The 15,800-nt window shown below is 58.9% G+C and overlaps 2 protein-coding genes across 3 annotated transcripts; one reads left to right on the top strand and one right to left on the bottom strand.

Annotated features, from left to right (window-relative positions):
• The first annotated feature begins 660 nt into the window (after nt 1-660).
• On the top strand, nt 661-4,208 carry MRPS18A (mitochondrial ribosomal protein S18A). Its single transcript, XM_072139790.1, has 6 exons — nt 661-837; nt 942-973; nt 2,377-2,481; nt 3,136-3,259; nt 3,543-3,612; nt 4,022-4,208. Exons 1-6 carry the CDS (start codon nt 732-734, stop codon nt 4,164-4,166), a joined length of 582 nt encoding a protein of 193 aa, XP_071995891.1. The 5' UTR covers nt 661-731; the 3' UTR covers nt 4,167-4,208.
• A 23-nt stretch (nt 4,209-4,231) lies between these two features.
• RSPH9 (radial spoke head component 9) lies at nt 4,232-15,192 on the bottom strand. Of its 2 annotated transcripts, XM_072139788.1 has the most exons (6): nt 14,929-15,192; nt 13,837-14,002; nt 13,627-13,756; nt 13,346-13,492; nt 4,400-4,601; nt 4,232-4,294 (listed from the first exon to the last, which is right to left on the bottom strand). In XM_072139788.1, exons 1-5 carry the CDS (start codon nt 15,129-15,131, stop codon nt 4,441-4,443), a joined length of 807 nt encoding a protein of 268 aa, XP_071995889.1. In that variant the 5' UTR covers nt 15,132-15,192; the 3' UTR covers nt 4,232-4,294; nt 4,400-4,440. The 2 variants fall into 2 exon arrangements, with proteins under 2 accessions (XP_071995889.1, XP_071995888.1); XM_072139787.1 differs by having other exon boundaries at nt 4,232-4,601.
• Between the last annotated feature and the right edge of the window lie 608 nt (nt 15,193-15,800).

Below are 15,800 nucleotides of genomic sequence, written 5' to 3'. Positions count from 1 at the left end.
GGGGGTCAGTGTTATGGGGGATGTGGGGGTCAGTGTTATGGGGGATGTGGGGGTCAGTGTTATGGGGGGATGTGGGGGTCAGTGTTATGGGGGATGTGGAGGTCAGTGTTATGGGGGGATGTGGAGGTCAGTGTTATGGGGGATGTGGGGGTCAGTGTTATGGGGGATGTGGGGGTCAGTGTTATGGGGGATGTGGGGGTCAGTGTTATGGGGGGATGTGGAGGTCAGTGTTATGGGGGATGTGGGGGTCAGTGTTATGGGGGATGTGGGGGTCAGTGTTATGGGGGGATGTGGGGGTCAGTGTTATGGGGGGATGTGGGGGTAAGTGTTATGGGGGATGTGGGGGTCAGTGTTATGGGGGATGTGGAGGTCAGTGTTACAGGGGGGCTGTAGGGGTCAGTGTTACAGGGGGGCTGTAGGGGTCAGTGTTACAGGGGGGCTGTAGGGGTCAGTGTTACAGGGGGGATGTGGAGGTCAGTGTTATGGGGGATGTGGAGGTCAGTGTTATGGGGGATGTGGGGGTCAGTGTTATGGGGGCAGTGATTTGGGGGGCTGTGGGGGTCACTGGCTGCAGCATATCACACCCTCTGCAGGACACTTGTACTCTATGGTTGTCAGTCTCCGGCTTCTCAGTTATTACCAGGATTTCTTTCCTTTGCCCACAACCATCATGGCAGCGGCCTCCTTCTAGCCCCGCCCCGGAAGCGGAAGTTGATCGTAGACAGAGGAAGATGGCGGCGCCCGGTGTCCTCCTGTCCTCTGTCTCCCGGTTCCTCCGCCCGGCGCTGGGATTATCGGGGCGGCTGGGGTGGGCGCAGAGCCGGGGGCTGCGGCAGGGTGAGTGCGGGGGCAGAGGTCACGGCAGGTGAAGGGTCATCAGTGTTATTACTACGTTGTTATTTCTCCCCCGGTGACTTCTATTTTTCGGTGTTTTCCTGCAGTGATAGAAGTGAAGGAGGGGAAGGTGACGACGGTGAGTACAGGTCATGTGACCGGCCGCATGTCACTTACCTGACAGTACGGTACAGGAGGTCACATGACCCGAGCACTGAGGGGTCAGGGTCACGTGTCCAGTGCTCCAGTCACATCCAGATCTGCACCAAGACAAGATGATCACACATCAGGACCCCCCTCACTGCTTGTATAGGCAGTAAGAGGGAGGTAGCAGGTAGGTGCTGATAATCACATTGACCATCAGCCAGTGTGACCGCCTGTACAACAGCAGAAGTTCTGGAGGATCAGGAGGAGACATCTGCAGGATCTTACAGAGGACGTTGTCTCCTCCATCAATCTGGGAAATCTCCGGAGAATCCGACCTCCATCATTCTACAGGAGGAGAACATCCAGGACACCCCAGGAGCGGGGGTCACCCCGAGACACCGGACAGGACCCCAGGAGCGGGGGTCACCCCGAGACATCAGACAGGACCCCAGGAGCGGGAGTCGCCCCGAGACACCGGACAGGACCCCAGGAGCGGGGGTCACCCCGGGACACCGGACGGGACCCCAGGAGCGGGGGTCACCCCGAGACACCGGACGGGACCCCAGGAGCGGGGGTCTCCCCGAGACACCGGACGGGACCCCAGGAGCGGGAGTCGCCCCGAGACACCGGACGGGACCCCAGGAGCGGGGGTCGCCCCGAGACACCGGACGGGACCCCAGGAGCGGGAGTCGCCCCGAGACACCGGACAGGACCCCAGGAGCGGGGGTCACCCCGGGACACCGGACGGGACCCCAGGAGCGGGGGTCACCCCGAGACACCGGACGGGACCCCAGGAGCGGGGGTCACCCCGAGACACCGGACGGGACCCCAGGAGCGGGGGTCACCCCGAGACACCGGACAGGACCCCAGGAGCGGGAGTCGCCCCGAGACACCGGACAGGACCCCAGGAGCGGGGGTCACCCCGGGACACCGGACGGGACCCCAGGAGCGGGGGTCACCCCGGGACACCGGACGGGACCCCAGGAGCGGGGGTCACCCCGAGACACCGGACGGGACCCCAGGAGCGGGGGTCACCCCGAGACACCGGACGGGACCCCAGGAGCGGGGGTCACCCCGGGACCAGAGCAAGCAAAGCCCAGAGACATCTCAGACTCTACACTTCAGTTATGTCACATGGTCAGGGCTCTAAACCAATAGAAATGTTTGTGGGTGGAGTATAAACCACTGCACTTACCTCAATGACCACATACAGTAATTGTGGATCCAGATCTGTGTGTGACTAGAGTAGAAGGTGGGATGTAACATCAGAGCTTTGGATGTGAATGGAGCAACGAGACCCCATTATTATAAGGACACAGCATTGGGGGGGCGGGGGGGGAGTACTGCATGATCTCTAGAACCAGCGTAACACATAATCCTGATTATCTCATGTAGCTTGAAGGAAGAATCCTTGAAGAAAAGCCGTCTATGTCTCCCCCGAATCCTGAGGGGCAGTGTCCAATCTGCAGGTGGAACCTCAAACACAAGTATGATTACACGGTAAGACCTAGAGCGCCCCCTGTGTATGAGGGGGAAGAACAGGATAGTGACCCCAGCAGCAGAATAGTGAGCGCAGCTCTGGGGTATAATACAGGATGTAACTCAGGATCAGTACAGGGTAAGTAATGTCATGTATGTACACAGTGACTGCACCAGCAGCAGAATAGTGAGTGCAGCTCTGGGGTATAATACAGGATGTAACTCAGGATCAGTACAGGATAAGTAATGTCATGTATGTACACAGTGACTGCACCAGCAGCAGAATAGTGAGTGCAGCTCTGGAGTATAGTACAGGATAAGTAATGCCATGTATGTACACAGTGACTACACCAGCAGCAGAATAGTGAGTGCAGCTCTGGAGTATAATACAGGATGTAACTCAGGATCAGTACAGGATAAGTAATGTCATGTATGTACACAGTGACTGCACCAGCAGCAGAATAGTGAGTGCAGCTCTGGAGTATAATACAGGATGTAACTCAGGATCAGTACAGGATAAGTAATGTCATGTATGTACACAGTGACTGCACCAGCAGCAGAATAGTGAGTGCAGCTCTAGGGTACGTTGCATGTGACTATCTATTCCTTTGCTGCGGGTGATATTTGGGGTCTGGTGTGATGAGTTTCGGGGATAATTTCTCCTCTGTCCTGCAGGACGTCCTTGTTCTCGGTCAGTTCATTCGCTCTGATGGGGGGATGTTACCCCGGAAGGTGACAGGACTGTGCACGGAGGAACACAAGAAGGTGGAGGCCTGTGTGAAAATGGCGCATCGGGCAGGTGAGCTCAGAATGGCTGATACAAATATAATCAAGAGACTTGATTCCGCTTGCTGTCAGTGAATGTGAATACCCAGTGGCGGGTGACACGTCTGGACTTGGTGTATTTGTGCTTGTTCTGGTTAGATGTTTTGTCACAATGTGTCAGTCTTCGTCAAGCAAGGATTGTGCACACTGATACAATGTAACAAACAGTCAGCTGTGTGAGCCGATAGATAGTATCCCTTCATGTAATAATGTCAGTGATGGATTGTGAATGTTCTCTCCTCTTCCTCTGCTCTCAGGACTTTTTCCCAACCACAGACCCAAACTACCCGAGGGATTCACCCCCAAACCCAAGTTTCATCTCAACAGGTGAGAGACGGCGGCCATTACCCCACCCTCGGGGGTCTCCATAACCCTCCTCCTCCTCCATCATCATCTCTGACCCCACAGCCTTTAATCGGCGCCGATCCTCTGATTCGGAAACAGATGGAATTGGCTGCTGATAATTCACTATAGCGATGTCTAGGGTCTCTACTGACAGAAGGGTGGTCCTGGACAGCCTGGCTCCGCCCACCTGACAATAGAGATCACAGAACAATGACAGAGCGAGAATCCCAGCACCAGCAGAGCTGCGCCATGTGATGGAGGCGGAGTCAGGTGGCTGCAGTGTTGCCCCTAGTTACAGGCCGGGGTCACTGCCGGCTCTTACCAGAACCTCTGAGATGCTGTGGGAGTCTTGTCTGCAGAGTGCACATGGCTGATGCCTTCCTCCTCCTAGGTACCTCACCCGCTGGTCCGTGTCCTCCACTAAACCCATCCTGAGGAAGGGGCTGAAGTGGTGTAAGGTGAAGATGCCGGTCGGGGACCCCATCATGAAGGACAACGTGTGCTACGGCCGGAAGCCGCTGGTGTTCAGGCAGTGAGGGGGCGCCCCGTGTCATGTATGAATAAATATGTTTTCTGTACAGCGAGTCCGTGTTCACACTGATGAAAGAATAGCGCAGTTTTATTGCTCCTCACGTGAGTGACACAGGACAGGACATATCACACACAGGACAGGACATATCACACACAGGACAGGACATATCACACACAGGACAGGACATATCACACACAGGACAGGACATATCACACACAGGACAGGACATATCACACAGGTCTCATCGTCCCCAGCGGCGGCCATGACGCTGCAATCTCTCAGATCATGAAGGGAAGGTCAATGTTCCGCTCTCCGCTCCCGATGTATAAGTATCCGTGCTGCGGGGTCAGCGGGACGTGGTAGAACGTCATCCCCAACCAGAGGAGGCTTCGGAGGACCACCACACTGCTCCCCCGCTCCCACTGCAAGCTCCAGCAACCTGAGGGGGAAGGAAAGGGTTACAGGGAGGAGAGGTCCACGCAGCAGGGGGGTACTGCACAAGGAAAGGAAAGGGTTACAGGGAGGAGAGGTCCACACAGCAGGGGGGGGTACTGCACAAGGAAAGGAAAGGGTTACAGGGAGGAGGGGTCCACACAGCAGGGGGGGGGGGTACTGCACAAGGAAAGGAAAGGGTTACAGGGAGGAGGGGTCCTCGCAGCAGGGGGGTACTGCACAAGGAAAGGAAAGGGTTACAGGGAGGAGGGGTCCTCGCAGCAGGGGGGGTACTGCACAAGGAAAGGAAAGGGTTACAGGGAGGAGGGGTCCTCGCAGCAGGGGGGGTACTGCACAAGGAAAGGAAAGGGTTACAGGGAGGAGGGGTCCTCGCAGCAGGGGGGGTACTGCACAAGGAAAGGAAAGGGTTACAGGGAGGAGGGGTCCTCGCAGCAGGGGGGGTACTGCACAAGGAAAGGAAAGGGTTACAGGGAGGAGGGGTCCTCGCAGCAGGGGGGGTACTGCACAAGGAAAGGAAAGGGTTACAGGGGGGAGAGGTCCTCGCAGCAGGGGAGTACTGCACAAGGAAAGGAAAGGGTTACAGGGAGGAGAGGTCCTCGCAGCAGGGGGGGGTACTGCACAAGGAAAGGAAAGGGTTACAGGGAGGAGGGGTCCTCGCAGCAGGGGGGTACTGCACAAGGAAAGGAAAGGGTTACAGGGAGGAGGGGTCCTCGCAGCAGGGGGGTACTGCACAAGGAAAGGAAAGGGTTACAGGGAGGAGGGGTCCTCGCAGCAGGGGGGGGTACTGCACAAGGAAAGGAAAGGGTTACAGGGAGGAGGGGTCCTCGCAGCAGGGGGGGTACTGCACAAGGAAAGGAAAGGGTTACAGGGAGAAGAGGTCCTCGCAGCAGGGGGGTACTGCACCAGGAAAGGAAAGGGTTACAGGGAGGAGAGGTCCTCGCAGCAGGGGGGTACTGCACAAGGAAAGGAAAGGGTTACAGGGAGGAGAGGTCCTCGCAGCAGGGGGGTACTGCAAAAGGAAAGGGTTACAGGGAGGAGGGGTCCTCGCAGCAGGGGGGGTACTGCACAAGGAAAGGAAAGGGTTACAGGGAGGAGAGGTCCTCGCAGCAGGGGGGGTACTGCACAAGGAAAGGAAAGGGTTACAGGGGGGAGAGGTCCTCGCAGCAGGGGGGTACTGCACAAGGAAAGGAAAGGGTTACAGGGAGGAGAGGTCCTCGCAGCAGGGGGGTACTGCACAAGGAAAGGGTTACAGGGAGGAGGGGTCCTCGCAGCAGGGGGGTACTGCACAAGGAAAGGGTTACAGGGAGGAGGGGTCCTCGCAGCAGGGGGGGTACTGCACAAGGAAAGGGTTACAGGGAGGAGGGGTCCTCGCAGCAGGGGGGGTACTGCACAAGGAAAGGAAAGGGTTACAGGGAGGAGGGGTCCTCGCAGCAGGGGGGTACTGCACAAGGAAAGGAAAGGTTATCAGGACTCCCCCAGCGCTGCCCCTGCTGCTCCATGGCTACCCGTCAGATCTCCCTGGTGTTGGGGTGTCCCTGGTGTTGGGGTGTCCCTGGTGTTGGGGTGCTGTGAGGACCCCGCGCTGGGGCTGCAGCAGGATCTCATCTCTTTCCCTGTGCGCTTGTGACTCCTCAGACAATGAGAACCACATTTGTTGGGCCCCGGGGCGAGGGTGCGGCACATGGGAAAGCTTAGAGGCAGTGTCCTGGTAGACGGGTGCGGCGTCTGTGGGACATCGACCTCAGAGGATGCACCAGCCCTCGCCTGCTACCACCACACGCCAGGAGAGCGGCTGGATTAACCCTTACCAGGCAGGTTCTAGAATAACAATGAGTGGGACATGGGTAACCCCCCTACGCTCCAATCACTTAGGTCCCATAGAAGAGATTGGAGCGCTGGTCCGGTACACACACTGGACCCCAGGAATGAGAAAGGTCAGAGCCACCAGATAGATGCCAGGGGTCAGCGTGATACGTGTGCCCCATAGAGGGAAACCCCATGACCTTATTACCAGCTCCGTAGTCACATGCACACAGAGTGTGACCTCAGGGTGTCCAGCACCAAGCGCTACTGGGATCGGGGTGTCCCTGCGTCCTGTACAGACCCGGGAAGGTGCAGACTATACACATCAGGTCATAGGGATCCCTGTAACATCATTAAAGGGGATGTCCCTAGTGCATGTTATCCTTAAGCCACAGCACAGGGGACAGTATAGGGTTAATGAGGCTACAGCGACGTCCTGATCACACTGCTATCCCCGAAGCCTCCATGGCCCCCCACAACTCTCATCCCCCCCCAGGAATTTGCACCGGCTCAGACACAGATTAACAGCTCATAAAGCCGACTCCTGGCAGACGCTGCACCACCCGCTACACGGACATACAAGGTCACAGAGCGCGGGCCAGCACCTTACATCACCCCCACCACCAGCATCACCTCCTTTACTGGTCATAGAGGGAGATCACTGCTTATTACTGACATCCTCTGTGCTGCTGGGGATCCTGCTCCTTCCCCTCTATCTGTGACCTCCCACAGGATCATGCGCTCCTCCCCTGACATCCTCTGTGCTGCTGGGGACCCTGCTCCTTCCCCTCTATCTGTGACCTCCCACAGGATCATGCACTCCTCCCCTGACATCCTCTGTGCTGCTGGGGTCCCTGCTCCTTCCCCTCTATCTGTGACCTCCCACAGGATCAAACCCTCCTCTCCTGACATCCTCTGTGCTGCTGGGGACCCTGCTCCTTCCCCTCTATCTGTGACCTCCCACAGGATCATGCACTCCTCCCCTGACATCCTCTGTGCTGCTGGGGTCCTGCTCCTCCCCCTCTATCTGTGACCTCCCACAGGATCATGCACTCCTCTCCTGACATACTCTGTGCTGCTGGGGTCCCTGCTCCTCCCCCTCTATCTGTGACCTCCCACAGGATCATGCGCTCCTCCCCTGACATCCTCTGTGCTGCTGGGGTCCCTGCTCCTCCCCCTCTATCTGTGACCTCCCACAGGATCATGCGCTCCTCTCCTGACATCCTCTGTGCTGCTGGGGTCCCTGCTCCTTCCCCTCTATCTGTGACCTCCCACAGGATCATGCACTCCTCTCCTGACATCCTCTGTGCTGCTGGGGTCCCTGCTCCTCCCCTCTATCTGTGACCTCCCACAGGATCATGCACTCCTCCCCTGACATCCTCTGTGCTGCTGGGGTCCCTGCTCCTTCCCCTCTATCTGTGACCTCCCACAGGATCAAACCCTCCTCTCCTGACATCCTCTGTGCTGCTGGGGATCCTGCTCCTTCCCCTCTATCTGTGACCTCCCACAGGATCATGCGCTCCTCCCCTGACATCCTCTGTGCTGCTGGGGTCCTGCTCCTCCCCTCTATCTGTGACCTCCCACAGGATCATGCGCTCCTCCCCTGACATCCTCTGTGCTGCTGGGGTCCCTGCTCCTTCCCCTCTATCTGTGACCTCCCACAGGATCATGCACTCCTCTCCTGACATCCTCTGTGCTGCTGGGGACCCTGCTCCTTCCCCTCTATCTGTGACCTCCCACAGGATCATGCACTCCTCTCCTGACATCCTCTGTGCTGCTGGGGATCCTGCTCCTTCCCCTCTATCTGTGACCTCCCACAGGATCATGCACTCCTCTCCTGACATCCTCTGTGCTGCTGGGGACCCTGCTCCTCCCCCTCTATCTGTGACCTCCCACAGGATCATGCGCTCCTCTCCTGACATCCTCTGTGCTGCTGGGGTCCCTGCTCCTTCCCCTCTATCTGTGACCTCCCACAGGATCATGCACTCCTCTCCTGACATCCTCTGTGCTGCTGGGGTCCTGCTCCTTCCCCTCTATCTGTGACCTCCCACAGGATCATGCACTCCTCTCCTGACATCCTCTGTGCTGCTGGGGTCCCTGCTCCTTCCCCTCTATCTGTGACCTCCCACAGGATCATGCACTCCTCTCCTGACATCCTCTGTGCTGCTGGGGACCCTGCTCCTTCCCCTGTATCTGTGACCTCCCACAGGATCATGCGCTCCTCCCCTGACATCCTCTGTGCAGCTGGGGATCCTGCTCCTTCCCCCCCAGCATGTGACCTCCCACAGGATCATGCACTCCTCTCCTGACATCCTCTGTGCTGCTGGGGTCCTGCTCCTTCCCCTCTATCTGTGACCTCCCACAGGATCATGCACTCCTCTCCTGACATCCTCTGTGCTGCTGGGGTCCTGCTCCTTCCCCTCTATCTGTGACCTCCCACAGGATCATGCGCTCCTCTCCTGACATCCTCTGTGCTGCTGGGGTCCCTGCTCCTTCCCCTCTATCTGTGACCTCCCACAGGATCATGCACTCCTCTCCTGACATCCTCTGTGCTGCTGGGGTCCCTGCTCCTTCCCCTCTATCTGTGACCTCCCACAGGATCATGCGCTCCTCCCCTGACATCCTCTGTGCTGCTGGGGTCCCTGCTCCTTCCCTCTATCTGTGACCTCCCACAGGATCATGCACTCCTCTCCTGACATCCTCTGTGCTGCTGGGGTCCTGCTCCTCCCCTCTATCTGTGACCTCCCACAGGATCATGCACTCCTCCCCTGACATCCTCTGTGCTGCTGGGATCCTGCTCCTTCCCCTCTATCTGTGACCTCCCACAGGATCATGCACTCCTCTCCTGACATCCTCTGTGCTGCTGGGGTCCCTGCTCCTTCCCCTCTATCTGTGACCTCCCACAGGATGATGCACTCCTCTCCTGACATCCTCTGTGCTGCTGGGGTCCCTGCTCCTCCCCTCTATCTGTGACCTCCCACAGGATCATGCACTCCTCTCCTGACATCCTCTGTGCTGCTGGGGACCCTGCTCCTCCCCTCTATCTGTGACCTCCCACAGGATCATGCACTCCTCTCCTGACATCCTCTGTGCTGCTGGGGTCCCTGCTCCTTCCCCTCTATCTGTGACCTCCCACAGGATCAAACCCTCCTCTCCTGACATCCTCTGTGCTGCTGGGGTCCCTGCTCCTTCCCCTCTATCTGTGACCTCCCACAGGATGATGCACTCCTCTCCTGACATCCTCTGTGCTGCTGGGGTCCCTGCTCCTCCCCTCTATCTGTGACCTCCCACAGGATCATGCGCTCCTCTCCTGACATCCTCTGTGCTGCTGGGGACCCTGCTCCTTCCCCTCTATCTGTGACCTCCCACAGGATCATGCGCTCCTCCCCTGACATCCTCTGTGCTGCTGGGGTCCCTGCTCCTTCCCCTCCCAGCATGTGACCTCCCACAGGATCATGCGCTCCTCTCCTGACATCCTCTGTGCTGCTGGGGTCCCTGCTCCTTCCCCTCCCAGCATGTGACCTCCCACAGGATCATGCACTCCTCTCCTGACATCCTCTGTGCTGCTGGGGTCCCTGCTCCTTCCCCTCTATCTGTGACCTCCCACAGGATCATGCGCTCCTCCCCTGACATCCTCTGTGCTGCTGGGGACCCTGCTCCTTCCCCTCTATCTGTGACCTCCCACAGGATCATGCCCTCCTCTCCTGACATCCTCTGTGCTGCTGGGGTCCTGCTCCTTCCCCTCTATCTGTGACCTCCCACAGGATCATGCGCTCCTCTCCTGACATCCTCTGTGCTGCTGGGGTCCCTGCTCCTTCCCCTCTATCTGTGACCTCCCACAGGATCATGCACTCCTCTCCTGACATCCTCTGTGCTGCTGGGGTCCTGCTCCTTCCCCTCTATCTGTGACCTCCCACAGGATCATGCGCTCCTCTCCTGACATCCTCTGTGCTGCTGGGGACCCTGCTCCTTCCCCTCTATCTGTGACCTCCCACAGGATCATGCACTCCTCTCCTGACATCCTCTGTGCTGCTGGGGTCCCTGCTCCTTCCCCTCTATCTGTGACCTCCCACAGGATGATGCACTCCTCTCCTGACATCCTCTGTGCTGCTGGGGTCCCTGCTCCTTCCCCTCTATCTGTGACCTCCCACAGGATCATGCGCTCCTCCCCTGACATCCTCTGTGCTGCTGGGGTCCCTGCTCCTTCCCCTGTATCTGTGACCTCCCACAGGATCATGCGCTCCTCCCCTGACATCCTCTGTGCTGCTGGGGACCCTGCTCCTTCCCCTCTATCTGTGACCTCCCACAGGATCATGCACTCCTCCCCTGACATCCTCTGTGCTGCTGGGGTCCTGCTCCTTCCCCTCTATCTGTGACCTCCCACAGGATCATGCGCTCCTCCCCTGACATCCTCTGTGCTGCTGGGGACCCTGCTCCTTCCCCTCTATCTGTGACCTCCCACAGGATCATGCACTCCTCTCCTGACATCCTCTGTGCTGCTGGGGTCCTGCTCCTTCCCCTCTATCTGTGACCTCCCACAGGATCATGCGCTCCTCTCCTGACATCCTCTGTGCTGCTGGGGTCCTGCTCCTTCCCCTCTATCTGTGACCTCCCACAGGATCATGCACTCCTCCCCTGACATCCTCTGTGCTGCTGGGGTCCCTGCTCCTTCCCCTCTATCTGTGACCTCCCACAGGATCATGCGCTCCTCCCCTGACATCCTCTGTGCAGCTGGGGATCCTGCTCCTTCCCCTCTATCTGTGACCTCCCACAGGATGATGCACTCCTCTCCTGACATCCTCTGTGCTGCTGGGGTCCCTGCTCCTCCCCTCTATCTGTGACCTCCCACAGGATCATGCACTCCTCCCCTGACATCCTCTGTGCTGCTGGGGTCCCTGCTCCTTCCCCTCTATCTGTGACCTCCCACAGGATCATGCACTCCTCCCCTGACATCCTCTGTGCTGCTGGGGTCCCTGCTCCTTCCCCTCTATCTGTGACCTCCCACAGGATCATGCGCTCCTCTCCTGACATCCTCTGTGCTGCTGGGGTCCCTGCTCCTTCCCCTCTATCTGTGACCTCCCACAGGATCATGCACTCCTCCCCTGACATCCTCTGTGCTGCTGGGGTCCCTGCTCCTTCCCCTCTATCTGTGACCTCCCACAGGATCATGCGCTCCTCCCCTGACATCCTCTGTGCAGCTGGGGATCCTGCTCCTTCCCCTCTATCTGTGACCTCCCACAGGATGATGCACTCCTCTCCTGACATCCTCTGTGCTGCTGGGGTCCCTGCTCCTTCCCCTCTATCTGTGACCTCCCACAGGATGATGCACTCCTCTCCTGACATCCTCTGTGCTGCTGGGGTCCCTGCTCCTTCCCCTCTATCTGTGACCTCCCACAGGATGATGCACTCCTCTCCTGACATCCTCTGTGCTGCTGGGGTCCCTGCTCCTCCCCTCTATCTGTGACCTCCCACAGGATCATGCGCTCCTCTCCTGACATCCTCTGTGCTGCTGGGGACCCTGCTCCTTCCCCTCTATCTGTGACCTCCCACAGGATCATGCCCTCCTCCCCTGACATCCTCTGTGCTGCTGGGGACCCTGCTCCTTCCCCTCTATCTGTGACCTCCCACAGGATGATGCACTCCTCTCCTGACATCCTCTGTGCTGCTGGGGTCCCTGCTCCTTCCCCTCTATCTGTGACCTCCCACAGGATCATGCGCTCCTCTCCTGACATCCTCTGTGCTGCTGGGTCCCTGCTCCTTCCCCTCCCAGCATGTGACCTCCCACAGGATCATGCACTCCTCTCCTGACATCCTCTGTGCTGCTGGGGTCCCTGCTCCTCCCCTCTATCTGTGACCTCCCACAGGATCATGCGCTCCTCCCCTGACATCCTCTGTGCTGCTGGGGACCCTGCTCCTTCCCCTCTATCTGTGACCTCCCACAGGATCATGCGCTCCTCCCCTGACATCCTCTGTGCTGCTGGGGTCCCTGCTCCTTCCCTTCTATCTGTGACCTCCCACAGGATCATGCGCTCCTCTCCTGACATCCTCTGTGCTGCTGGGGTCCTGCTCCTTCCCCTCTATCTGTGACCTCCCACAGGATCATGCGCTCCTCTCCTGACATCCTATGTGCTGCTGGGGTCCTGCTCCTTCCCCTCTATCTGTGACCTCCCACAGGATCATGCGCTCCTCCCCTGACATCCTCTGTGCTGCTGGGGTCCCTGCTCCTTCCCCTCTATCTGTGACCTCCCACAGGATCATGCGCTCCTCCCCTGACATCCTCTGTGCTGCTGGGGACCCTGCTCCTTCCCCTCTATCTGTGACCTCCCACAGGATCATGCCCTCCTCCCCTGACATCCTCTGTGCTGCTGGGGTCCTGCTCCTTCCCCTCTATCTGTGACCTCCCACAGGATCATGCGCTCCTCTCCTGACATCCTCTGTGCTGCTGGGGTCCCTGCTCCTTCCCCTCTATCTGTGACCTCCCATAGGATCATGCACTCCTCTCCTGACATCCTCTGTGCTGCTGGGGTCCTGCTCCTTCCCCTCTATCTGTGACCTCCCACAGGATCATGCGCTCCTCCCCTGACATCCTCTGTGCTGCTGGGGTCCTGCTCCTTCCCCTCTATCTGTGACCTCCCACAGGATCATGCACTCCTCTCCTGACATCCTCTGTGCTGCTGGGGTCCCTGCTCCTTCCCCTCTATCTGTGACCTCCCACAGGATGATGCACTCCTCTCCTGACATCCTCTGTGCTGCTGGGGTCCTGCTCCTTCCCCTCTATCTGTGACCTCCCACAGGATGATGCACTCCTCTCCTGACATCCTCTGTGCTGCTGGGGTCCCTGCTCCTTCCCCTCTGACCACTGCACCTGTTGTACATCAGGACATGAAGTTGTTGCCCCCACCCTCTCCGGCGCCCTCTGTCGCTCACCTTTAGGGATATCATGTTCCAGGGAGTCCAGGAAGTCGATGGCGGGGTCCAGGTCGGCCTTCTCCAGCAGAGACTTCTTCTTGGGGATCAGCGTTGGGGTGAAGTGGAAGAAGGAGCTCAGCTTTTTTGACTCACTGACTGTAAGACCTGCAAGGGTCAAGAGCACGGGGTGAAAGGTCAGAAGCCTGGAGGATCCAATATGGAGAAGACCCCTGTCTATAAATGAAGGGTCTACACTGATAGACAGTGAGTGAGGTCAGTGGTGAGAGGGGTTAGGTTACCTCTGAAGCTGGGGTTAATGTGAACCTGCCCCAGTGGGCTCCTGATGAAGGCCCCCCGGGGAGCCACCGCAGCCTCACGATCGATCAGTGCGATGGTGGCGATCAGCCGGGACTCCTCCTTAATGTACCTCTGCGGAGGGAAGAGAGAGAAGACGTCAGGGAGGGTCCGCCCCCCCCCCCCCCCAATATACAGAAAGGAGGCCACATTACCGTCACATCCTCCTCCTCCAGCGCTGACCCCTCCCCCGCCTTCCTCCGCACTATCAGCTCATACTCGTGGGCGGGGTCTCCGATAAAACGGCCCTTTATGAGCTGTGCTTCTCTAATGACGTCATCTGTGGGCGGAGCCAGAAGGCACCAATCCAGACAGTTCAGGCTGCAAGAGAGAAGAGACAAGGTAACAACCAAATGAGAGGCGAGAGCCCCGCCCCCTGTACCCCCCTATTAGCTGGGTCCTGCCCCTGTGCCCCTCTATTAGTTATGCCCCGCCCCCTGTGCCCCTCTATTAGTTATGCTCCACTCCCCCTGTGCCCCTCTATTAGTTACGTCCCACCCCCTATACCTCTCTATTAGCTGGGTCCTGCCCCTGTGCCCCTCTATAAGTTATGCTCCACTCCCCCTGTGCCCCTCTATTAGTTACCCCTGCCCCCTGTGCCCCTCTATTAGTTACCCCCGCCCCCTGTGCCCCTCTATTAGTTACCCCCGCCCCCTGTGCCCCTCTATTAGTTACCCCCGCCCCCTGTGCCCCTCTATTAGTTACCCCCGCCACCTGTGCCCCTCTATTAGTTACCCCCGCCCCCTGTGCCCCTCTATTAGTTATGCCCCGCCCCCTGTGCCCCTCTATTAGTTATGCCCCGCCCCCTGTGCCCCTCTATTAGTTGCCTTCACCCCCTGTGCCCCTCTATTAGTTACACCCCGCCCCCTGTGCCCCTCTATTAGTTACACCCCGCCCCCTGTGCCCCTCTATTAGTTACACCCCGCCCCCTGTGCCCCTCTATTAGTTACACCCCGCCCCCTGTGCCCCTCTATTAGTTACACCCCGCCCCCTGTGCCCCTCTATTAGTTACCCCCACCCCCTGTGCCCCTCTATTAGTTACACCCCGCCTCCTCTGCCTCTCTATTAGTTGGCCCCGCCCCCTGTGCCCCTCTATTAGTTACACCCCGCCCCCTGTGCCCCTCTATTAGTTACACCCCGCCCCCTGTGCCCCTCTATTAGTTACCCCCACCCCCTCTGCCCCTCTATTAGTTACCCTGCCCCCTGTGCCCCTCTATTAGTTACACCCCGCCCCCTGTGCCCCTCACCTGTAGAAGCTCCTCCTGCCGCGCAGCTGCTCCTCCCCCTCGGTGCCCTGTGCGATGTAATAGTCCCCCCGCACCCCCAGGATCTTCCCCCAGCACTGGAGGCTGGAGAGGCGCATGTCCCTGCGGAGGAGCTGGAGGGAGGTGCGGAGGGCCGCGCACTGCTCGGGGCTCAGGCCGGGAACCAGCGACAGGGACAGCTCCATCCTGCTCCTCCGGCGTCAGTCACCAGGAAATGCTCCCGTCTCCACGGCAACGCGTCCTAGCAACCAGCGCTACGGGCCGCCCACGGGTGACGTCACTTCCGGAGCTCGTCACTGGCGGGAGGTTCCTTGTCACTTGTCTGTGCGGCGGGAGAATCTCTGCTATCGGATTGGCTGCTGATCCGTTCATACTGCAGCCAATCCCTGAAGACTGTCATCTAGATCCAAGGAAACACCGAACCCCCAACCCAGAGTAACCAGAACCGGAACCACAACCAGAACCCAGCAAGGAAAACAGGGACTCTCACAGAATGGTAATGGATTCTTCCTCTATTCACATCAGATCCCTGACAGAAACTGGTAGCGAATTCAAACACAGGTGAGAACTGGGCCCAAGCCAGAACCTGGTCCAATATAAATCCACAACCCCAAGTAGCCCATGTGTATGTGATCTTGCCCCGCGCCCTCCCGATCCTGCCCCGCGCCCTCCCGATCCTGCCCCGCGCCCTCCCGTTCCTGCCCCGCGCCCTCCCGTTCCTGCCCCGCGCCCTCCCGTTCCTGCCCCGCGCCCTCCCGTTCCTGCCCCGCGCCCTCCCGATCCTGCCCCGCGCCCTCCCGATCCTGCCCCGCGCCCTCCCGATCCTGCCCCGCGCCCTCCCGATCCTGCCCCGC

This window comes from Engystomops pustulosus, chromosome 3, assembly GCF_040894005.1.
Source record: "Engystomops pustulosus chromosome 3, aEngPut4.maternal, whole genome shotgun sequence".
Taxonomy (NCBI): Eukaryota; Metazoa; Chordata; class Amphibia; order Anura; family Leptodactylidae; genus Engystomops; species Engystomops pustulosus.
Note: the sequence above shows the minus strand (reverse complement) of the source record. Positions and strands in the feature narration are given on the sequence as shown.

Bases quoted from the DNA above. Each gene is read 5' to 3' on its own strand.
- RSPH9 (XM_072139787.1), bottom strand. From the start codon at position 15,131: ATGGAGCTGTCCCTGTCGCTGGTTCCCGGCCTGAGCCCCGAGCAGTGC. The intron at 13,493-13,626 runs GTAACCTAACCC...TGACCCTTGCAG, and splicing joins CATTAACCCCAGCTTCAGAG to GTCTTACAGTCAGTGAGTCA. The intron at 4,602-13,345 runs GTGAGCGACAGA...CTTCCCCCTCAG, and splicing joins GGAACATGATATCCCTAAAG to GTTGCTGGAGCTTGCAGTGG.
- MRPS18A (XM_072139790.1), top strand. From the start codon at position 732: ATGGCGGCGCCCGGTGTCCTCCTGTCCTCTGTCTCCCGGTTCCTCCGC. The intron at 2,482-3,135 runs GTAAGACCTAGA...TCTGTCCTGCAG, and splicing joins AACACAAGTATGATTACACG to GACGTCCTTGTTCTCGGTCA. The intron at 3,613-4,021 runs GTGAGAGACGGC...TCCTCCTCCTAG, and splicing joins CCCAAGTTTCATCTCAACAG to GTACCTCACCCGCTGGTCCG.